This window comes from Dermacentor albipictus, chromosome 3 (genome assembly GCF_038994185.2).
Source record: "Dermacentor albipictus isolate Rhodes 1998 colony chromosome 3, USDA_Dalb.pri_finalv2, whole genome shotgun sequence".
Classification (NCBI taxonomy): domain Eukaryota; kingdom Metazoa; phylum Arthropoda; class Arachnida; order Ixodida; family Ixodidae; genus Dermacentor; species Dermacentor albipictus.
In genome coordinates this window covers 82,125,481-82,150,008 of record NC_091823.1, presented here as the reverse complement: position 1 = coordinate 82,150,008, position 24,528 = coordinate 82,125,481, and the positions used below count along the sequence as shown (strand labels likewise).

Sequence of the window (24,528 nt, the reverse complement as noted above, 5' to 3'; positions counted from 1 at the left end):
CTACGTTCGCCATTGCGCTTAAATGTATCTTTGGAAGCCGTGGTGGTGAATGAAACGCGGAAAGCAAGAAACTACCTTAATAAATTTATCCAACGTTTGCAAATATGAAATCTGAGTGGTCATGGGACCGTTGTCAACATTTGGTGCTGTCGCCTTACGTTAAACAAGGCCGCAATTCCACAAGCGAACAACTAATGCGCAAGAAAGTTTACATTTTGCGAATCACTCTCCCCAGGTGTCGTCCGCAAGGAGGAGCTTTCAGATGCGAAGTGGACCACGTAGCATTCGCTATGGCTGCGACTCCAGGAAATAACAGATTTCTCAGGTAGCAGTGACTCTCAGGTGAACTACGGGGGAATAAATTCCAAGAACGAAACTGCAACGCTAAATCCACCTGTACCTGCAACACCACTACCATGGACACTTATTACGAGGAACGTGACAGTGGTTCCCCCGATCTCAAAAGCCCCGAGCAGGTAAACTGAGCTACCAATATTCCTAGCGAGCCACCCAATTTGCCACGGTCCGTCGCAGCGAAGAGTTCTTCATTGGACAAGTGTTGTATGAACGCCGCATTAAAGGCGCAGCAGGTAGCCGCGAACGTTCGGCCGCTGCCGCAGCCCGGCCGGCAGCACCCGTGGCGGCAGCAGCCGCGATGTGGGTAGAGCGACATCAGCGGCGCCCCAAGCGAGAGTGGCGTTGGGTCCAGGTGAGAACAGCCTCGGCGCGTCTTCCTTCGTCTTCCTGCGGGCGAGGGGAAAGCCGAGGAGGGGGAAGCGGGCGAAGAACTGGAACGAGCCCTCTTGCCGCCCCGCCGGTCGAAAGGGAAAGCGGTTAAACGGCGCGGATGTCTCGGTCGCCCAGTCAGTCTGGCCAGCAGACGTCAACGGGGAATAGCCATGTGGTGCGAACGACTTGTCCTGCTCGTGGTCTCGCTGCTCCTTGCCGGCTCCTGCGCCGGACAGTGGGCCGTCGTCAAGGGCTACCGCGTCGTCATGAAGGCGGATATCGTCCGAGGTAGGCAAGCGACAAGCGACCACGCTTGGCGCACGCGCGATCTCGAGGTGATGCTGAGGCCGACGCTTCTCCCGCCGGTGATGTTCGTGCCGGCGGGCCGCTGTCCCGGTGGCTCGCTGGTCTTGGTCGGCCAGCGGCTCGGAAACCCTGCCCCTTCTTCGGCGAGACGCGCGCGGGCGCGTTGGAAGCCTCGGTGTCTCTGCTTCTTCCGATTACCGTGCCGGTTCCGACGTCGCTTAAAGAGAGGTGCTCTCAAGACACCCGCCGGTTGTGTGCGCCTGGAATACGTGGCTGTCGATTCTGCACGTGGAAGCGTGCTCGGTATATTACTTTCGTGCTATATGCCGGTGTAAACGGAGGAGGTGAACGGGCAGGTTTCTGGTGGCGGTAGATTTTGGCGCTAATTCAGGTGAACGGAGTTTAGTTTACCAGGTTACTATAGTTCGAAAAGGAAGCCTTCCTTCGGTCGTGTGCCTCTGCAGAGATACAGCTGGTAAAAAAGTGCCGCTCGCTGTGATTGAAAAGAAAGAAGGAATTGCGATTTGTCCCGCACACCGTCCTACGCTCCTTTATGGAATCTTAACGCACCAGGCATCGAAATCATAACTTTGCAAAAGTCAGTGTGCTTTCAAAAATTGTTAGCTGGCTCTGTATCATATCAGCAATTGAATTAGACCCACAGAACTATCACTTCTTAAAAAAAGGAACGCGCATTAAAATTTAATTGAGAACGATGAGTCTGTAGCTTATATATACGTCTTAAAGTGCTTTACTATAACTTAAAAGAATTACGGGAAGCAGTAATCATACTTGTTTATTTCCGTTTTGCGCTCTTCGTCGCTGCGATCTGTCATGATTGATGATCTCTCGTGGGAACCGGTGCCTTGTTTTCGAAACGTGCACTGCTTTGAGGTGGCTGCTATAAGATGCAGCACTCGCGGGAGGAAGATTTGAGCACGCATCTCCGACGGGCTTGAGAGTTCGCGATGATATCGTGCAAGCGAGTCACGCAGTTCGTCATAAGACTTTCAACGCTCGATCGAGGCAGCGATGCGAGTGATGCTCTGGCTACTCGTTTGCCCTCGTTTTTTTTTTTCCGCGTGCCCCGGATGGTAGCAAAGTGGCGTGAACTTAGTCCCGGCTCGTATTTACTATTGTCCGTAAGCACCGCGTGCACTGCGGTCCGTAGCGTTATTACGTGCCCTGTAAAGGAGCATCGTTCCTTCTTTCGTTCTCTCTCTGCGTATGCGAACGCGGCAAGCGTGCGTAAAGATGTAGGGTCAAGCTACCGCGTTGTTTCTGTTCTTATACGTACCCTGTCGCAATGCATTCGGCTGCCAAGATTGCCATTTAACATGAACCAAACAAACGATTGTAACAGGAAGAGCGTGCCCCCCTCTCCTCCTCCTCTTCCCCGCTCTCCGCTCAACCTGTGGTCTACAAATGTCTCTTGCGACAGCATAGGATAACCCCATCCTGCCCTCCCTGTGGACGCGCTGCGCGTGAGTTTACAGTTGCTCGCTGTTGTTACCGTACGATAACTGCTGGCAAAGAAAAAGAAAGCTGCGTTTCGTAGCGTTTGATAAGCACGCTGGTATTGCAACATGATGGTAATACTATACGTACAGCTGTTCTGTCCACGCACTGAGTCCATTACTATTGAAAGGGCACCGCTTTTGATCTGCGTTCACTGCAGCTTGCCTTCCGTGGAGTATGACAAATAGTCCACTCGACTGTACAACGAAGCTCTGTAGCTTTGAGCAGTTCATCCGGTTAACATATCTGCCCTTCATCGCTTATCATCTCTCTATTTCTTTCGTGAGTATCTCAAGTAGTTTGTGCAGAATCTACCGAATGCCACTGAAAGCGCCGCAATGAACGCTTCAGTATCCGACTGCATTGTGTTTCTCTACCTGCACCTAGGCACACGTAAAGCACATGCCTCTTGGCCCTTGTGTTTTAAGGGCTCTAACGAGGTCGTAGTGCTCTAGTGAATTTTATAATCTTATTCATTTTTTATATGGTATCATTATTTCGCAATGCACCTTAATTCTCTTAGTACACGTCCTTTTTCATCGCCGTAATCTTATTGCATGTAGATTTTAGGCACTTTACAGCGACTATTTTAGGCCCCTTTACAGCCACGTCACATCAACTTCATAAAAGTCATAACGCCACTGCAAACTCATCAACACTGGCCTGGCGCTCTTTGGCCATGCCTGGCCCTTGCGCCAATAAACACTACACGTTCATTCATTTATGCCCCTAGGCTATCGTCGAGCCTAAACGATTCGTCAAGTACGAGTGTACGGGTTCGTCAGCTTGTGATGCCACTGAAAGGAATGAAGAGTGAAAGTTAATTACTGTTATGCGCACGGTGACATTACGTTGAACACGTTAAGTGCGCGCGATCACTTCAGCCTATATGATATATGACTAGATACAAGGAACACCTATATAAATGTGTCGAGAATGCAAACAATTACCGTAGCTATCATGAATAATGCAGTTAACTATATATCCTCACAATAGTTTAACCTATCCACCACACAAGATAGCGTTGCGTCATCGGTAAAATATTTTCGAGATGTGATGAAACCCAAGCTTTTGAAGGATATCGGTGTTGTCCTGTTTGCAGTTACCTGATGACCACAGCTGAAGTGCTATGAAGTGTGATTGATAACCAGCTGGAAAGATTTGCCGCCTTTTTAAAATTGGGTGCTAAATTAAGTTAAACGACATGCGTCCACTTTTCGGTGATCGTGATTTTGACATAGGCACAAGCTTATATGAGAAATATTTTTCATTGGTTATTTAATATTGTTTATTAAGGAATAAAGAAAAAACAGACAACAACCGTATATTACGCCAGTGGCGGAACATATAACGACATACGATAGCGCGCATCCTTAATCTCTGCTTATATGTTTGTTTCAGTTCCGCTTACAAGGTCTCACAATAGGCTATTGTAAAATCTCGCTTATGATACATACCCGAATGTAACAGAAGCGGCAATAATAGGAGTATGAAATGCGAAAAAGAATGCATGCCTGTTTGGACGACTGAGACATACTTGTAATAAAATAGAAAGAAAAAATATACTTCAATACCTAAATCATCTAGCGCCAGAGCACAATACAAAAACCAAACTTAACGTTTGAAAGTCAGCAGTGTTTTGTGTAGTATATTATGGTAGTTTCGCAAAAAGCATTGGCAGGCCATATTTGTTTCAAAATATGAACCACATGCTGCCTCAGGACAAGGGCGATAGATCATGTTAATATATGAAGTTACAGATAATGTTTGTCGCATATGTGATTTTAAAAAAATCAACCAATATGCTTTTGTGGCGTGCCTGTTTCTTCATATAATCACGATAATACAAAGCTTAACATTAGACTTTTTTTTATTTAGCCAATGTTCTAATGAGTAAAGAGAAACAAAATTTACACGCAATCTTAGTTTGAAACAGCTCGCTTTGTTTTGTTTTTTTTTTCTATCCCTCGTGTCATAAGTTCTTTGTTTTTACTTCGTACCTAAAAAATCAAGGACTAGAATTGCCGCTCATCCTTATGCTGCAATTAAGCCGACGGCATATAGTGTTTTGTCTATTAGTGCAACAAAGGGGGATGCGATAAGAAAGAAAGCATAGTATTTGGCGGTCGAGAATAAGCACCCTTTATAGGATTACGAAGTTACAGCTTTTTTACCAATGCGGAAGGATATATATATATATATATATATATATATATATATATATATATATATATATATATATATAGGTGTGCAAGATATGCAAACTCGATGAAATTATTCTATTTATTCACCATTGCCTTTACGCTGTTAATTTTTTGTCGATTTTGTTGGTTTATTTCTTTTTTCAGGTTATGGAGGAAATGCGCAATGGGTCAAAACAAAAATTTTAGACGACAGGAACATTTTTTGTTTCGTTAAGACAATTATCTTCGTGGTAGTCCGGTAACTAGACGTGATGTTTCACTGAAGTATTCATATCATGAACATTTCCTGCTTATCTTGAAAATTACTATTTACTACAGTAAGAAATACTGCGGCTACCTTTGCGACCTTCTTGAATTCTAAATCTTCCTGAAATTACTCACCATTGCACTAACGGTGCAGCAGACGGCACGCAAGAGAGCTTGCGTCATCCGCCTTGCTTTGCTGTCATCAGAATGTTGAACTCCAATGAACTACTCGAACGTCCTACTATCGCGCATCAAATTACTTATTTGCGCAATGCGTACTACTGCTTTAGGCAAACCGCTTGAGTGACTACAATTTTGTTATCTTAAACGCATGAAGGCGCCTGCTAGGATATCACCACATCGACGTGCGTAAGAAGTAAAGCACGAGTTCGTCCCTCCGGAGGCAGTACACATTCCGAAAATAAAATGGCTTGGTGCTCTCTATAACAGTTATAACCGCCGAGCCCATCCCTTCGTTCAACGCTCACAATGCGTGGGAACGGCCACTGCTTCCGGCTTCCTTTCTTTCTCTTCGGCCTCCGTAGTCGTTAACTGCGCTTCACGAGACAAAAGCCATGGCACCGGTATTTGGTTGTTATCAAAACACGTCCCAGGTTGTTGCGGGCTCATTCAATTATCGATTGTGCTTCTTACTTCGGCGAGCATCGCTTCCTCTTCACGGGCCACGCAGGTGGGATCCGCCGCACACTCAGAGGCGTGACGCGTGCACCGCAATCACCTCGGGCGGACCGCAACGCTGTTCGGTGTAGCACCGCCGTTTCACTAATTACACGCAGCGTTGCGATGGGCAAGCGGTGACGTGCAAGGCTATCCGCAGCAAGAATGCAAGTTTGCAGTCCTCAGTAACTTCTCACTCGACGATTTTGTCTTGAGAGAAAACACTCTAGAATTTTGATGAAGTTTCAGAGAATAATCCTAAAGAATGTGCCATCGGTATTCATTCAGAGCTCTTTGAATGTGGAGTTGTGTGTATTCAGGGAGCTTGCGGGTGTCCAGTGTGAGGGCGGGGAAAGAAAGCTGAAGTTTCTCAGCGAACTCCACATGACGCCTTAAACTGAGGAGCTGCGCACCTTGGGAATTATTCCAAATCTTTTTTTTTCTTTTTTGCGATGCTCCCGTACTTTGCTTTTCGTCCTAAATCGCACTTTCTTGCCTGCAAATCCGTCATTCTCCTTTCCCTCCAACGACGCTAAACTAGTAGTTGACAATGCACGTAAGCATTCTTTACGGTACAGAATTCAAACCGTGCTCAGATCTCTAGCACTTCCTAGAATCCTTAGTCGGGGGCTCTTCGCGCAGGTCTTCGGCGTCGCTTCCTATGCCGAATTGTCGACAGTGTCGCGTCATCCGTTCTATCGCGTCGTCTGTTCCGTTCCGACCAAAGATATAAAGTGTTGAGGGATGGCCGAACATCCTTTCGCAGGCGCCTGACTGACTGACACCATCGCCTCTAACGCTGCTTACGGTATGCTGCACGGTTCTCGTTCAGAGCACACCGATCGCCAGCGATGGTCTTTGGCGTGTCGACCGATGCACAACTAGGGTACACATACTCCTCGTGATTAAGGTTCGGTTCGTGCGAGCACGTTCTTCTCACCGTATGCAGCGGTTCAGCACCGGCAGCCGCAAAGAGAAGAGATGCCAAGCATAGCGGAAATGGAAAGTGGTGCAGCGGCAGCGGTCACGGTGTATGCCGCGTGCGGCAATCCGACGTTTCCCGCGCCCCCCGTGTATAACGAACGCTTACGAGCGGTCAACGGCCCCTCCTCCCCCGTTTAACCCTCTTCTCGCTTTCTCTTCGGTTCCCCTTCAGCGCAAAAAAAACACACCGCGCGAACCCGCCTATGCTGCTCGCATCCATCCGTGCACAGCTGTGCTGCTACCGCGTCGGTCCGTGTCTCTCCCTCGCCCCGGCGATTATCCGTGAAATCCAACCACGGCTCGTCCGCGTAAAGAGAGAAAGTCTTCAGATTAAGGAGCGCGCGTGAAGCCAGATGTCTTTATTTCTTTCGAGATCTCTCTTTCCCGCCGACTCCCTCGTTTTCTGTACACACGGTGCGCGCGTGGGCCCGCGGCAGTGAGTGTCCTTCACCTCGTACTTTTGGGCGCTCAGCGCTTCTGGTCTTCACGAACTCCGCTGTCCTCTTCCAGCTGCTTTCCTTCGCTCGCTTTCTTGTGACTCTTCTTATTACATCCTTCTCTTTTAGCCACTCGTGCATTCTTCTCACGTGCCCTACGCTTGATATTCGCCGGCAACAACAACAAAATAATAACAATAAAGCAGGAAGAAGGGAAAGGTGGGATAAAGAGATAGAAGGAGAGGGGAAGGTGAACACGAACGAGCCAGCTGACTCTCTCGGAGCGGTGAATGTCGAGAATTGTAATGTGTGTGTGCGTATGTGCGGGCTCCGCTTGGGCCCTTGAGTGTGTAGGAAGTGCGGGGCACACGCGGAATTCGCGAACTTGAAAAGAGTAGAAAGGAAAGAGCACGAGCCGTCTTGCAAGGAAGCCCCGCAGGGCTGCATGCGGCTCGCGCCTCGGTGGCTCGCCTGCAGTGGTTCGTGCTCGCCGAACGCGTGGCAGTGCATGACATTGTTCGACATTCTTTTTTTGTTTTGTTTTGGTTTGCTTTGTGTTTTTACTTTTCGTCTGTTTTCCGCGTCGCAGGAAACAGCGGGGAAAGATTAGCTTAATGACATTTGAACAAAAAGAATTTCTCTATCTCGACAGAGGTATTAAGTTATGCGGTTAATTTGCCGTCTCGAATCCCCACAACGCGGCGACGAGGAACGTCGCAAGTGGAAGACTGATCTTTCTAGCATACGCATGAAGGCACTTCAGCCTCGTGATTATATCGCAAATATTCTTTTCTCTTTATCGTTTTATTATATTTCTTTACTGAGCTTCAGAAATATAGCGCAAGGAAAAAAGCGTATTCTCTCAACCGTTAGAATCGTCACCACAGACCCGCCATCGAATGAATTCAGGGCTGAACAATTTTCAGCGGACAAGTAGAATATTTTTTTACACAATTAAGCGCTCTGTTCATACATTTTGAAAGCTCGAGAAGGACGGGGGGGGGGGGGGGGGGGGGGGAGGGTATGATTAGATAGAATTTCCATCTTACAAAATGTGTGCTGACAGTCTATAGGCAACCGCTGAGTCTTCGAAGTTTTTATGGAGAACTTCTATAGAACTGTTAAAGTCCATGTATAGACTTCAGTGAACCGTCGACAAGCGCGCGGCTGAACAGCTTGATTTATTCGTCCATTATAGAATGTTTATAAGTTTCGTGAAGGCGAGGGACAAATTAATACAAAGCCATGCGTCCTCATATAAGCGCTTTCCCTGCTCAATTGACGCTCGTCTTTCTCGTCTTCGCATGCGATACATCGATATCGGCGTACGCTGAAACGCACAGTAAATCGTAACACATTTCTGCACTTGAATGCCCAAGAGTCTGCAAATTTTCTAGATACAGAATTCAACGGAATACGGGACCAATTGGTAACTGCATTCGATCCCGTGCACTTCAGGTTGCTATTGAATATCGGTGTTCGTTTACCACTTCGATATGGTGGTATCTACGCGTAGCATTTCATCTGACTCTGCGCTGGGCTTGTACAGAAGAGATGCACAATATTCCCCATCTTCGTGAAAGGAGTAATGCATATTTCGTGCGAAAGTTCCCGGGCTCGTATTGGACGAGCACTGCAGTGTCACTGCATCAAGAGCCAGTTAATTAGTAACGCAAATAGTATCGAAAGGACATTACATTGCACTCTCGTATAGGTCAGGTGTGATTGGTGTTAATGCTCATGCTTTTAGTGGTCTAAGGGTGACCCGTTTAAGGGTTATCGTATAAAAAAGGTTATCTTATATCGTATACAGTGATCGTCCTACATAAGAAAAGATTGCTGCACGCGAAGCTCCCACCACGTGGATACTGTATGAGAGAAATACACGAAGTTTTCATACTCGGGATTTGCCTACAAAGACGAGTGCCCGTATTCAATAAAGAAATAATAAAAAAATAAAAACGCAAATTCCAACCAATCCTAATGCTGGGCGTATTATCGGAGAAGACGGTCGGCCAGTGGGAAAGAGCACTTACAAACGAAAAGCTTTACGAACACGGGCCGAAGCCACGTATGTGAGACAGCAAAACGCCAACATAAAACGTGCTCTCTATAAATAACTCACCCTTCACACGCACCGGCGGAGGAGCAGACAAAAAAAAAAACAGTTTCGCCATAACTGAACGCTTGACAGAATGACAAGAGTCTGGCCCAAAACGCAGCGCTGTCAGCAGCAGCAACAGCAACAACAACAACAAAAAAACACAGCATCGGGTGTCGCCGCCCCACCTGCTTCCCATACATGTAACCCGCAAATAGCATGCGCAGCTGCTCGCAAATTACGCACCAGGCGCGCACACTGCGGAAGAAGAAAGAAAAAAAAAAGAACACGACTCGCATTTAGCACGCGCTGTGCGCTGCGAGCGTACAAGAGTAAAACAATGGTCACGACGAACGGAGTGCGCATACCCGCTGATGCAACCAACGGACCGGACACCGGCAACGCGCCGCGCGCACCTCCGAACACGCACTGCCCATCCGGGTCGCTCTCGAGTGCAGGCGCTGTGGACGATCCGGCGGCCACGAGGAAACAAAGGCGAGGGGTCATCCTCGAGGGGGGGTCACGTCGTCACGAGCCTGTCGCACGCGGATTCGTTCGCAGCACATCACCTGTGCACAACAATCTCCCAGAGCGGCCCCACTCGCGCCGACCGACCAACACCCCCCCCCTCCCCTCCCCCCCGTGTCGGGCCCGTAACTCGATATTCCCAGGCGGCGAGGACGACGTGTTTATCAGGCATGCGGGCCTTGCATCATGGAGTGCTACTTGCTGCTTGTTCGTTACGGATCAGCTGGCTCGCCGAACGTGTGTCTCTCTGTCTTAGCTGAATCGCGTGGTGTGACCGTATTCGTTACCTCTCGAGTGGTGCGCACTTATGCTATATATGCGCTGAAGAGTCCGGAAAAGGGAGAAGGCGCATGTCGCACCCCGGTTGAACAATGAAATATTTCCGCGACGCCGAGTCCTGGCGAACGGTCGTGCTAGTTCGTTTAGCTAAGCCGGATGTGTGCACATCATCAAAGAGAAACGTAATACTATGAGCAACCTGAAGATGCGGCAGCTATTTTGTAATCGACATTCCTGACTGCACAGTGCTGCAAAGTGTAAGCACGAAGGAGCCATTACCCATTCAGAGTGAACAGCAGCAAGCGCAACATCGTCGGTAAAATAGAGCACATTAGCGACAGCGAATCAACCTCTCATTGGCTTGGAACGCAAAGGAACCGTTTAGATGTGTAGAGCGATTACGCGCTTGTCGTCGTGTTCTAAATCGCCTTCCTTCGAACTTCCTTGTTTTCGGAAGACAAATAATGTGAGGCTGCGTTTTGTAACGAACCATTTTATTTTTCGTTCTTTTTTTTTATCATTCATCGCGTACGGATGCTGATCCCAGCGATAACAATGTTACGGTGGAGTCCCAGCCAGTTACGAAGGACTAGAAGAACGAAAAAATGAAATAGATCGTTACAAAATATGCCCCTGCTTACGATTTCGCACGGCCGATAGAATATGAGAAGAACATTACACAGTCAACAATATTAAATAAATCTAGCACCTGCCTATTCGGGTATGCTTTACTCGCACAATTAAGGTTGCACGTAAATGTCTATTTTGCCATATGGCGAGTGATAATGACTATCGATTTCTTCTCAACGTTGCAGACATTCCCGCGTTGGAACTTGTACTTCTGTGGTAGCGCAGATCAAAATGTCCGCCAGATTCCGTACAATATAAAGAGAGAGAAAAAATATTAGTATCCGGAAAGGTTAGCCTATAGTGACACATTGGGCATGCTATTCCAGGTGAGATGGGGAGCGATGAAAGTTTCTTACTGAAGCGTTAAATTTCATTATAGTAATTAGACGACTGGCTACACAACCTTGGGATGCTGCTAGAAATGTGTTGCAAATATAAAAGTGCTCGTGATTCTCATCTCCTCTTCAGACACTAACAGATCTATCTTGCTTAGGTCCTTAGGGCAGCTGTAATAGTGCGAACTTTTGGCAAACCTTCGTACTTGGCCCGTTTTCCGTCACCATCTTGCTACTTATGGTTACTTGAAGCTGTGTTTCGTGTGCGCTTATAGTGTCTTACAGTCGTTTTAATTTTGTTGATGCGGATCGTTTGGGTGCTGAATTGCCGGCGAACATCACCCCTCGAATCCAATTTTTTTTTTCCTGAATCTCTCTGGCTTTATTTAGGCCTTTTACGTTCACTGCTATTATAGTAGCTCATGCCACCTCAGCTGGTCAGCATCTCTTTTATAATCAGTCTGAAAAAAGAAAGACTGCAGATATTGACACTGAAGATTATTAGAGCGGCAATACTGTTAAAAGAACTAAGGCCGAATGAACAAAGCTTTCCGTTCGTAAGTACAGTTTGCCATTGGCCGACTATCTTCGATGATTTACGAACAATAATAGCGTAAGAATTTTTGTGTGTGTGTATGCGGGCAAAAGGCCTGTAATAACTAACTGCTTCAGCGAAACGCTTTAATGAAAAAGTGCTCAGTCCTGGCAGTCATTAAAAAGAAATAAATTTTTTGCGCTAGAGCTCTTCGTATATAAGAGCGGGTGCTAGCCTATCGTGATGTTGGACATATAATATTGGCGAAGATACCAGAGCGATGGTGAACAGCACTTAGGAACGAAAAGCTTTGGGAATTCGGTCCCCGTATTATTAGAATGCATTGTTTCCGGCGGAGGTAAGGTATATCAGAGACTAAGAAGGCGTACATTTGCATTGTTCCACTTAATGACATGACACGAAAAAAAAAAAAGCTGCTGCTGCTGCTGGCAATACATCAAGGAGGCCAGAACATTTCATCAATAATTGTCAGCTCGAACGTTTACGCTGCTTTGCAACCATCGTTAAGCCGGGAGGAAATGGTCGACATCGGTGTTTCGGCTTCCGTCACCGACTGGTCTTCTGACACGCAACTCCGAGCTTCCTCGGTCTCAGAGACGAGCGGAACGGGCGCCACCATTGGCCTCGTTCAATTACGACAAACCCGCAATTACGCAGACGTTCCTCGAGCATTTTTTTTTTTTTACCGCCGTCGAGCGAGAATAAAGAGTGGATCAGCGCGCGCGCGCACTATTGCTTAGGCTGTGCGTGGCAGTGAACAACGCCCCCCCGACTCGCCTGTGCACACAGCGGGTGTGGGGCAATCAATCATTTTGTAGGACAGAATTAACTGGGCCCGTTCGAACCCGCGCTTGAGACACGCCTTGGAGGAAGACGTCAAGAACGTGCCTTTTTATCTGGGCTGTTTATTATTATTTTTTTTTTTGCTTGTTAAGCGACAAACACAAACTGCTCTGCCAAGCGGAAGCAAGAATTCATGTCGACTCACGGCAGTGCCTCTTGAACAATGCGTGGAAAATCGTATTCTAGAGGTGAGCACTGGCATTTGGCCGGAAGACCGTAGACGGTGCCATGCATGCGCCGACAAGATGCGAACGATGGCCTTTAGCATACTTTCAGTTTAAACAGGCAGGCACAGCGCTTGTCAAAGGAAACGAAGCCACTGCGGGGTCGTGTAAGAATCCACTTCGTCGGCCACCCGTAACAATGCCACTGCTCAAAACATCTGCTGATGGGACCGACTTCTCGCCTTCATCCTCCAGAGTTTTATACTGCAAGAAGTTAGACGGGCGCCATGCGAAACAATGAGAACTAAGCAACACTGATACTTACCAGGGCTCTCTTTCTCTTGACCAATGCTGCACGTAGAACGCCCATACAATTCGCCCTAATACGGAGAAATAATTAAAGATGTGTGTCTCGTCACGAAGTCATGCACAACCGGCCACTGGATAACCAATCGGTAGGTAAATGAACCGACGGTTGATCAAAACTCAACTTATGCGCTTTGACGTATCGGAACTGGGTTACGAAGGACGCCCTAGCGGAGGGCTGCGGGATAATTTGCGACCACGTGATCTTATTTAACGTCCACCTAAACCTAAGTAAACTAAGTACACGAGCGTTTTCGCATTCCGCCGCCACTGGAATGCGTGCGCCGGGAAACAAGCCCCATCACCTCCGTGCTCAGCAGCAAGACTCCAAAACCACTGAGCCATCTATTGCGGGCCACGGCGAAAGATCGCTGGATAACATGAAATCGCTGGGGAGAAAAGAAATATGAGACCTAGGAAGTCGACTCGCAAATTTGGTCGCGTCTGTCTAAGGTGAAAAGGAAAGACCTCAACAATAACTAAAGTAATTTAAAAAGAACCTTCGGCCCAAGCCGCGCGCCATTCGGCTAATTTTCGTAACACGGATATGCCGTCAGTGCAACTAGCTTAATTGCTCCAAAGGGCTACACGGTGCACGCAAAGTCGACGAAACAAGTGCACAATCCAAAATAACGAACAAGAAGCGAAAAGCAGAGCCAACGCGTCGAACGTGCGTCCGAACAAAGTACTTCCGCATTCACAATACGTCAGTAGATGAAACAGCACTGCAGTGCTCCGGCGGACAGGCCAAGTTTCGCAAGAACAATTAATACTTATCGGCGTTCCGTAAAGACTTCCTGGCGCATCCAAACACCTGCCAAGCAATCCTAATGGCAAACCCACTTTCTCCTTTTCTTTCTTTTCTTCTTTTAAAAAGCTGCGCTAAGGGGTGTTTAGCGTTGCTCTCATGGCTGTTCGTCACGCTACGTAGAAAAGAACGCAAAAAGCAAACTGCTGGTATGAACTTCCGCTCGTATGTTTAAGACCGATCGAAATGCTGCTCTAAATAAAACCTTATCATTCGAGTCATTGAAGCGTGTACACGCGGTTTATCACGTTGAGCGTTATCAATCGGAACACTGTTGTGCCACTTATCAGCCGTCACGCGTGTATCGTCAAGTGCAGCAGCACGTACAACTTCACAGTATTAGTTTAGTTTCACATAATTAATATCCCATCGTTCTTCCCTCTGATAAAATAGCAGAAAGGGAGCAGTTTGAATTGCTTCCTGAGGAAACCGTAAACTTATCAACTCTTCAAGATTTCGAGAAGCCACAATTTCGTGGTTACCTTATGTACCTAGCGATTTCTACGATTCAAGAAACTTAAGTTAAAATTAATTTCTTGCGTATTACGTGCCGAAACCAAGAAGTGATTTTGAGGCACGCCGTAGCGAGGGACTCCAGAATAATTTTGATCACCTGAAGTTCTTTACCGTGCACCCAATGCACAAAACACGCGCGTTTTTGCATTTAACCCCCGTCGAAATGCGGGCGCTACGACGGAGATTCGATCATGCGTCGATCCCCGTGCTTAGCAACGCAACACCATTGTCGCTAAGCTACCACGGCTTGTCTTCAAGAACTTCGACAAAATTACACATTCTTTTGTACTCCAGCGCGCAGAACCTACTCTGTTCTGTTTACGACCTGAAAACCAAAGCTTTTATAACAAACAAAAGATAAGGAATACCCAAAAAGAGAATTTTATACTCGGGAACGTTGTGTGACAAGACGAATATTGTGTGACAAGACAATTACAAGACAAATATTCGCGCCTTTTTGTTGGCGTCTTATTACTAGGCTCCAGACAGCAGTGGCAGTCCAATGACTACACTGCGTGTCAACGCCAAATTGACGGGTTACTTCAGAGCCTATTAACACTGGCTGCGACGACGATGACAGATATGAAGGTTGGTCCCGCGTATACGACGAATTGCGCATTTATACGACACCTATAGGGAAACTAAAGAAAAGCGTGCACAGCAATGAGCGATCAGGCTTGTCGGAGAAAACTTGTTAAGCGTCGCTGGCGCAAATCAGTCATTACTTGTGCACAGGGAGCCACAAGTAGGGCGTCGCAAGGTGACGTGGGCTTGAGGGTAGAAGCGCGTTTGAAGTGCTTTTTTCTTGGTTATGTAACTCCGACCTCGTCACGTGAAACCCTCGGAATGCGGTGCATTGACTTTGCGGCGGCATGCTGCGTTAAAGGTAAGAGCCTCTCACGTGTGAACGCGCACAGCGATTAACAATTCAGGTCGCATCGCGGATACCGGAGAAGGCAAGGAATTCTTGGAGGTGAAAGTTCCTCAGCAGCTTTCTGTAATTGCTTCGTGTCTCCTTTCTTTTTTGTACTGCTGTTGCACAAGGCATTCCAACTCACACTCCTTCTCTTACAATTTACCTGCTCGCCCCCCTACCATCATTTTCTGTTTCTTTTTTTTTTTTAGTATCGGTACATTAAGCAACACTAACGCCAAGATAGTTTATGTTAAAAGCCGCTAAGATGACATCCCCCAAGCGGGTCACTATTAAGAAATAAATTCAGTGGCTTTACGCGCCAAAGCCATCATCAGGGGCGCGATCGGAGATCGTTGTTCGAAACGCGGGTTCAGTTTGTGTTCAGTTTTGCCTCACGTGACTGGCTTAGGCCGCGCCGATGACGTCAGTCACACCCGTCGACGCGGCCTAGGCCAATCGCGTGAGGCGAAACTTAACGCAAACTGGACGTGCGTTTCGAACAACGATCCCCCATCGCGCCCCTGATTATGAGGCACGCCGTAGTGAGGGACTCCGGATTAATATTACGCGCCTGGAGGCTCTTTGACACGTACGGATAAGTGTAAGCGCACGAGAGTTTTTTGCATTTCGCTAGGAGGTAGATGTGAGAGGGCCGAAAAACAAATTTGTCTCCCTTTGCTGTTAAGCTTCCGGTAATCGCCGAGCCTTTCATAAAAATATATCAGCCTAGGATATTTACGGAGAAATGTGTTAGCCACTTGGTTTCATTCTTATGACTATTGCTTGTGCATATAAAGCAGTTCGCCTAGTGCTTCTGATGAAGCCGCCTGTGCTTATCGCTTGAAAGTGCTTTCGAGCTGCACGAGAATCATCCCGGCCATGTACACGCGAAAAGTGCGCCCTGCTCGCGGAGTATAAACCTGAGCACACGCGTTCGTTCGTCTGTATACGTAACGTGTATACTTGCCAAGACATCGTGTTGTGTCACGTGACCACGGGCTGTTTCGAATTGCTTAAAACAAAGGAGCAGCCGGCGTGGCCTAGGAACGCTAATATTTCTTTGTGCACAAACTTCAGTAAAGACGAGTAAGCTATTGAGTAACCTTCCTATCTATGATGTAGACCGCTGTGGTTCTTACTTTCACGATATTTCCCGATGCTGGTGTCGTCTTAAGCTTTTTCTTCGGAGAGACCTGTCAAAAGGAAAAAAAAATGATTGGGAGAGGGAAGGGTGGGGGGAGGGTACGTACAAAGCAACGCGCCGGCCTTTCTCCTTAGGAAGGCCCTAATACTGCCGTTACTCGAGAGAACAAGCAAACGTCGTTGCCGGAAAAAAACAATTTTCCCGGCTCGAAAAGCGTCGAACGATCGCTTGCGTCCGTTGTGTGTGTAAGCCCACTTGGCCATCAGACAGCGTCCGTTCCTCGGTCACAGTTTCCGCTTCCCATTTATAAAGTGGCGACGAGGAAGCGTCCACGTCTTCCTAGCGGATCACCGCCGCTTTCTTTTATCATGTGCGCTTTTCTTTTGTTGTTGTTGTTGTTGAATAAAGCGCAGTTCGGTTCGGACGCGAAGTTGTCTAGGACATCGACTGGACAGGTGCCTTCGCCTGCTCTGTACGAGGAAATCCTCGTCCGGAAATATCTCCACGCGGGCCATTGTGCTAATCGGCCAACGAGCCTAACGTTACGCAAGTGTCTCCTGTTGGTAAACTGACACGACAGTATAACAGTAACGGATACGATGGTAATCCTCTTTGCTCAGTCGAGCGAGCGAAGTCTGCGGCCGTCTCTCTAATCCCTGCGCTCGAGAGCGCGCGTAACGCAAGAACTTCGTTTTTCTTACAGTGCAACGGTAAACTGTTGTTCTTTCGCTATTTAATTCCCTTCGGTTTAACCACGCGAATATAAATAGCAATGTCGTGGTAATGCTGTATAATTAAGAGACGACAACAGGAGAAACTGTAGCTGCATAAATATAAACAATGCGAATTGCAATTACCAACTCCGTTCTTTGCGGTCAAGTTCAATGCGAAAGTTAGCTCAAAGTAGGTAATTTCGTACTTCATACCAGCAGAAGCTTCGGATGACCATGACGTTAGCGTCTGACAGCCACCCCCCCCCCCCCCCCCCCGTGTATAGGCGTCCCCGCTCGTCCGAGTTGTCTTAAGCAGCAGAACGGGACACGGCAGTCACGAAGAAAGCACACACGACACAGGGATTGTGTCAAGCTTGCTTTCGTGTCGTGTTTGTTTCATCCCCCCTCGCCGATGTTCACGACACTCTTTGTTGCTTTACTCTAGTCAATGGTAAGCCAACTACCTCTCAAGCAACTCTCTCTAGTCAGACATGCCATCGATGAAAAACTAGAGCAAACAGGCGCGGACCGCGTGGCCTGACTTCGTGCTCCGAGAGCCTACAGCCGGAGCACTGATGCGCTCGGTTGTAATGGCGCCGGGTCAGCAATTAACCTTCTTACCATCGTCGAGTCGAGGCAATGCCGACAAATGCTCTCGGTACACACACAGCTCCGCTTCAATACCTTCCTGTCAGGAGGCCTTGGTGCTCTGTCACCTCAGCGTGTGCGTGGTGTCTTGCGAAGAAAACGATTTTTTCCGTCTGTATGGGCACGGATGCCTCATCGCTCCTTTTGTATCAGTGGTCACACCCACGACCTTTCTTCATTGTTGGCCATTAATCGACACTTCGCAAGCTGAACGCTGAGCGCAATGCATTGATGACCCGGAAACCTTCGTCAAGTGTAATCGACGGCCCGTTCATCTCAGCTCGTCTCCAAGCCCGAACAGAGCAATGACAGAGGCGCTGAAAGTATGGCCAGTTCTCTAGCATCACCAGGCGAGTCGTTCATTCAAGTTGTGGTACAAAGAGTGTCCTCTCTTCGCGAGTCAAGAAAATGAGCAAACACCCACGGCAACGGCTTCTTCGTTTTCCCGAAGGGACGGAGGATTGAAGCTGCGCATTGTGCGGGCGCTCCCCGCACACGGCATACAATGCACGCAACTATCTAATTAAACTGGATGAGCAATGCGATGTGCATAAGCAGCAGACGAGTCCATTCGCATTGTTGCTTTGTTGCGGAACGGACGCAGAGTAATAATGGGCGGTTTGCCTGCGCGATTTGCTCCGGTTGCTACTGTAGCGAACAGAAAGGAAGGTTGTTCAGTGCTCTCTCATCCCGTGATAGCATCTTGCGTCACAGATGGGTTCTACATGACAGATCACCAGGAAACTTCGTGAGGCCGGCGCCTCAAGCGACGGCGCGATAGCGTCGAACCCTCATTCTGGTAGCTTGGTTAAGCATCTAATTGGCGAAGTGGAGGGCTTTGTTCAGTCATGCGCCCTGTGATGGTTAGTATTAAACTAATCAAAATAAACAAATAAGAAGGAAATTGTTATGTAATAATTGAAGAAGTTCGCTAACTGCGGAAATATTATTAAAGCCACACATTTCTAAACAGTTCGATCACTTGTCGCGAACTCGACCAGAATCGGTTTCCCTTTACTTTGGCGCCTACAGGATTGTTTCTTTAAATACCCAGGTGTTCACCAAAAAAACTGCAAGCCTCATCCCACGTCACTTGCTTCAAGAATATTTTCTCAGGGGTGTCATATGCTTGACATCGACATCGACGCTGTGACTCGGCTGCGATTGATGTTCCGCGAATGTAATTTGCCCATGTGGGGCTCTAACGTTTTCACCATGCGTCGTTTGCGTTCGTTGTCTCCGGACATACAGATACATCCACCGCCTGGACTGCTACAACGTGAACAGGCCATGCTGTACCATCTGCGGCTAAGCGTTTGCATTTAGGAACTCATATGCTTTCCTTATTGGAATGGTCAACAGCCCCACAGGGTATACCCATGCAGCTGTGAAGACGCGCTCGCACACATTATCCGTGTCTGCCCGCGCTATAGTTCCGAGAGCCAAGTGCTGTGCAGAGTGACGGACCAACTGGACAATCGCCCACTATCAGAATTAAAAGCTCTAGGCTAGTGCTCCAAAAGAACATCCGCGCAGAAGGCCTTATTCGCGTTACTAAGATTCCTGCGGTCTACGGGCCTTCACGATAGACTTTAAGGACGCCGCCTCCTACCATTCTATAGCGTACGCGGTAGTTTTGTGCTCGTCCCTCTTTCTTTTTCTCTCTTCTCCTTCCTTTCCCTTTCTCTTTTTATCTCCCTACTCCTTCCCCTCGTGCAGGGTAGTCAACCGGAACCCCCTCTGGTTAACCACGCTGCCTTTCTATACAAGCTTTTTTTTTCTCTCTCTCTCTCTATCTGGAAAAATTTGCCAACTCGCACAAGCTTAAATATTGGCAAGTATCTACATCGATGAAACGTCCATATACGTTTGCCAGGTATAGACCACAGACCTGTATTTGCATACTTTGGTAGTTGCTCCTTATCAAAATTAAAATTAAATTATGAGCTTTTACGTGTCAGAACCATGATCTGATTATGAGGCACGCCGTAACGAGGGACTCCAGAATAATTTCGACCACCTGGGGTTCTTTACCGTGCACCTAAATCTAAGTACGCGGGTGTCTTCGCATTTCGCCTCCATAGAAATGCGGCTGCCGTGGCCGGCAGTTGATCCCGCTACCTCGTGCATTGCAGCACAACACCATAGCCACGAAGCAACCACGGCCGATTTGCTCCTTGTGGCACAGGATGCTCAATGGCTCCTTCTAATAAGACACTATCGATGCCTCATAATGATAGTTTAGTCATTGACGGTGCCGAACGCCTACGTCGATCGTCAGCTTCCTACACATCAGGTCGAGCTCGCAAATTGAGTCACTGCCCCCGGACACGTGGACGCGCGCCGCTGCCTGCGTGAGCGCAAGGTCGTGCACCAACATCGCACGACTCCGATACCACACCAGCCACCGCAAACAAGCAGGCACGCTGTATTATACACGATACCGGTTGGAGGCTCGTCGTTTGCACGCAGGCGGCAGTGTGCTGCAGTGCCGAATCTCCGCGGCGTAGATCATCGGACTGTCTGTCGCCGGCGGTGGGTCGATTGATCTGTTCCCAGTGCACGCACGTCTTCATCAGTCCACGTTTTAATGAGGGCACGGCGGCGACGACGACGACGACGACTACGGGGCTAAGTTCAAGGACGAACGAAGGCGACGACGGAGGAGGAAGGGATCCGCCACAACAAAGAACCCTTACTGTTCTGCCCAGAAGGAAACGACGTTAAACGCCGCTTTTAGGCCATAGAAGCGAGTGCCTCCTAGGTCGTGCCTGGAGGGAGCCAGTCTTTCGGCCGCCGAGTCGGTCTTCCATCCGGGCCTGGTCGCCGAAACTACTTTCACTTCTTTTTTAGCGCCACGAGAAGAAACAGATTCTAAAGTGGAAAGGGGGCAGGGCAAGGTAAGATTGCATGAGAAGGATGCCTAGTGGCCTCGTAAAAAGAGAACAGATCGGAGACAACACGGAGGGGGAAAAAAGAGCGACGCAGCTTTGCCGCCCGCTGCTGGCGGCTCTGCGCATAGGTCCGATAGACAGCGTGGACAAGCACGAGCGACAACGTCGGAACGAAGGGACAAGAGCTGCCGCAAGGGAACAAACGTGCGGGTAGCTCACGTTTCGTCGTTCACGAACTTGCAATGATGGAAGAAAAAGAAACAAGATGGGGAAAGAAAACAATGAGCCAAAGAAAAGAAAGATGGGATAAATGAAGGTTGGAGGGGAGGGAGCCAGTCGTCGGGAACGGGTTTATCTACGAAGCAGTCCCAGGTCTTCAATGAGCCGAGCAGCGGGAACATTATGTGGACTATATGCGTTGCGCGCGGGAGAACGTAGTGCGGAAACTAAGCCCAATTTAGAACCGCTTTGCGTGGCTCCATTGTCGGTTGTGTGTTTGTGTTTGCGTGCGCGCGAGCTTTTTTGTCCTGAATAGACAGGAACGTAGCGCTGGTCTTGGTTTATGATATACTGACGTATACTGAAGATAGGGAACAGTTGTATTGTGACTGTGAGCCATTCGGAGGTACATGGTGCACAGTTCATCCTACGTTTACGACAGCAAAGTGTCACGACAGAGTAAGAAAGACTGCTGCGGGCCGCCCATTATGTTCTCACTTCGTGACTTTCATTCGTACGTCTTTCACACGCACCTAAACGACGCGTAAATGCTTGCAACATATACCGGAAAGGTCGATGCAGTGCTTTACAAATGCAATGGAGTCGCAGTGAAATGTGAAGCGGAGAGGACGTGACACTTCAATGCTGCATCGCCTGTAAAAATTACCTTATAAAACTCTCTCTATCCAAACAATCAATGTTTACCCGATAAACTAGGTTATTTTCTGTGTTCATCAGATAGATGAAAACAGAAAATAACCTAGTCTAAACCCGTATAATCATAAATGTCCCCGAACGATCACTCCAAATGCTTATGCTAGACAAAAGAAGGTTGTGTCGATGCCACAATATCGTTTTATTTTTGAACTTTTTTTTTCTTTAGCGCACGAAATCTTGGGGAAAAGCGCCAAGCAGATGACGTCATACGGTCATACGAGCCCTAGCAAGGTATAACAAATCACATTTGCTTGTGGCAAGAAGTCTGCACAAATGGAGAAATTGTATGACACAAATATGGAAGCCACACCACGTGACACTTGGCCCTCAGTGCTCGTCTGTTTTGACTGCAACTGAATTTTGCCGCTACCAGTTATCTATTTGTCAACAGCGTAAATCTACGACACGTGCATATCCCCATCCTCACTTGACCATTACGGGTGCATTCAACACGCAAATTCTCCGCTGTGTACCTTTCCCCGACAGGTCACAAGTTCGTCGCTGACGGGTTTTCCGTCCGATATCAAATGCGAGAGAAAATATTCAGCCGCGAGTGACAGCTTACGTTTTCCATGGTGATCGCAATGAGATGTCGATCATGGTTGCTGAACGATCCCAAGACGTTACCTTTCAAACGTGAATTGCATGGTCAGTTCTTCAGCTGGGTGAACATTAAAGCTCAACAGGACCAAGTTTGTCTTTCGGTGCGCACGAACAGGCTGTACGTTAATTAACCAAGGAACTCGGTGACTCAGAGTGCAGATACAGTTGAAACTCAATTTAACGAAGTGATGACCACGTTCGAATTATTTCGTTAAATCGGGAAGTTCGGAAAATCGAGTAAAGGATTTTTCAGTCCTTCGAAATATAAAATTGTAATGTAGCGACACTCAAAAGGTACCACGGCATTGTACTTGAAGCTAACCCACGTCAGCGAGTGTAAAAAGTCCGCGAGGGCGGCCCAACTACCGCCGCCCCTAGCGCCATCTGGTACATAACACTCCCTTGTTCCGTGCCTGGGAGCTATGTGAGGCCTAGTCAAAATAAAGCTAGGTCCGTGATAAGAGTTCCTAGATGTTTAAACGCAATACCGTTAGAGCGCACACTCGAAGAAAAACCCGTATGCGTCAAAGTTAGAAAGAAATCACATATTCTTTTACTGATTTATTTCTGGAAAAGCTTCATCAAATTGGGTTTAATGCAAGCTAATTTCGTTAATTCGGGTTGATAACAGTATTGAACCTTATGGGTACTTGCCAGGGAATTGAAATTTCTTCGTTAGATGGGGAACTTCGTAACATCGGGTTTTGTTAGATCGAGCTTTAATCGTATAAGAAACGTGGGCGAAGACGCTAACACAATGCAGCTTCTACGCAGCTCTCTGCTTGCGATTGACGATCAACGTTTGACTGCGTGTGTGCTGTATAAAATTTGAACTTCTATCTTTCCTCCGATTTTGTAGTCTCCGTTCCCCCTCCCCAGTGCAGGGCAGCCTACCGGGCTCAGCCTGGTTATAACCTCCCTGATTTTCCCTTATGGTCTCCCTTCCCCTCTCTCTCTCTCTCTCTCTCTCTCTCTCTCTCTCTCTCTCTCTCTCTCTCTCTCTCTCTCTCACTCACTCTCTCTCTCCCCCTCTCTCTCTCTCTGTACCATGTGAGCTAACCAGGAGGCTAGCATATCACACAGCAAAGCCGAATTGATCGACAACCCGAACCATAGGGGTACTGAATATGTCAAATCAGTTCTGCTTGCAGGTGAAACCGACAATGTGGAGGAACGCTTATGAAAAAGGAAATTGTCATCAACCCTATTGTAGCACGAAGCTACAAAAGGAAGCCATACGGGTTTCTCAGAGAGTCGAACCCCGGACCAGGCCAAATTTTGCTTCTTCTGCGACGCTTTTCTTGCCTTTCCTTTGTTTTTTTTTTTTTGAGTAATCCGCATGTGGGTTTACTTTGTAGCTTCGTGCTACAGGGATGACAATTGTCGTTCCCATAAACAATTTTCATTTGTACCACTCAACTGTAGGACCTTGCGTTTCGTCGTTACATATAGAAAGCGGCAGCGTTACCAGCCCAAAATGTCGGCTCTCGGTCTACTCCGTAAAAATAGTGCATAGCGAGAGCGATGTTTACATCCGGCTCGAAAGCGCTGGTCTTACTTTTAGGCCGGGACTCTCGACAGCTTTTCGGCCCCACTGTACGGCGTTTCTTAATTATCCGTCCGAAGACGTTTGTTTTCCCTCGCGACATTACGCATTCCTCGAAGTCGAGCCGTTAATCTCGACGCCGAAGAAACGCCGCGAAGCAGCTCCTTTCCTCCCTTCTAAAAAGCGCCAAACCGAAGAGCTGGCGGCGCTTCCGTAATCACACGCACCACCACATCGTGCCAAGTTAATAGCCCCACCGAATTCCCGCTCCGCTCCTAGTGCGCGCAAAGTGGGCGTTGTAAGGTGAGCGGTTTCTCTTTTCCCGCATCAACAAGTCGCCGTTGCGACGAAACTGCGCATTGACTCAAACGAGCGTATGCTTCCCGAGTGGCTGACCGGTTTAGACGCCCCTGCGTTGCGCGCTGCCGCCCGAGATATGGGTGCACAATAGACGCGTCCCTATGTTTTTAGGAAGAGAAGACAGTCGGCAATTAAGGAGCGAGGGCCCTTGATAACAATGAGAAAAAAAAAAGATCGTTGACAAAAGCCTATTGTGAAAGTTGCACGGAAAGAGAAGTAGAGTTGGAGTGCGGGAAGCTACTTCTCGAAAGTTATCTATGAATAGTCACGACAGGCAAGTTCTGAGCTAGAACAGCCGTGTGATACCGCTGTCTGCTGCCGGCGCCTACAGCTCTCAAAGCGCAGTGATGTTGTACAAATTTGTTTAGCCTATGTGCAAGCGTGTCCTGGGCAAGCGTGCCATGTGCTTTTTTTTTTTTGCTTGCTGGCTACGCAGTAACGTTTAGTTTCCGTACTATAGACCAGTTGATTATTTTCTTTGGAAGATTATTGCCACCTCTAGTGCATGTTTATGTCGTCGATATAAATATGTGTAACTGT

The 24,528-nt window shown here is 47.8% G+C and overlaps 2 protein-coding genes across 2 annotated transcripts in view; one reads left to right on the top strand and one right to left on the bottom strand.

The window, feature by feature from the left end:
* Positions 1–12,958, bottom strand: part of LOC139057434 (uncharacterized) — a 167,337-nt gene extending 154,379 nt beyond the window's left edge. Inside the window, exon 1 of the mRNA XM_070535690.1 lies at positions 12,864–12,958. The gene's annotated coding sequence lies outside the window, so the exon portion shown is untranslated. The remainder of the gene's footprint in view (positions 1–12,863) is intronic.
* Positions 830–24,528, top strand: part of LOC135898919 (mucin-2-like) — a 119,036-nt gene continuing 95,337 nt past the window's right edge. Inside the window, exon 1 of the mRNA XM_065428154.2 lies at positions 830–1,017. Coding sequence (XP_065284226.2) covers positions 900–1,017 — 118 coding nt within the window. The 5' untranslated portion in view covers positions 830–899. The remainder of the gene's footprint in view (positions 1,018–24,528) is intronic.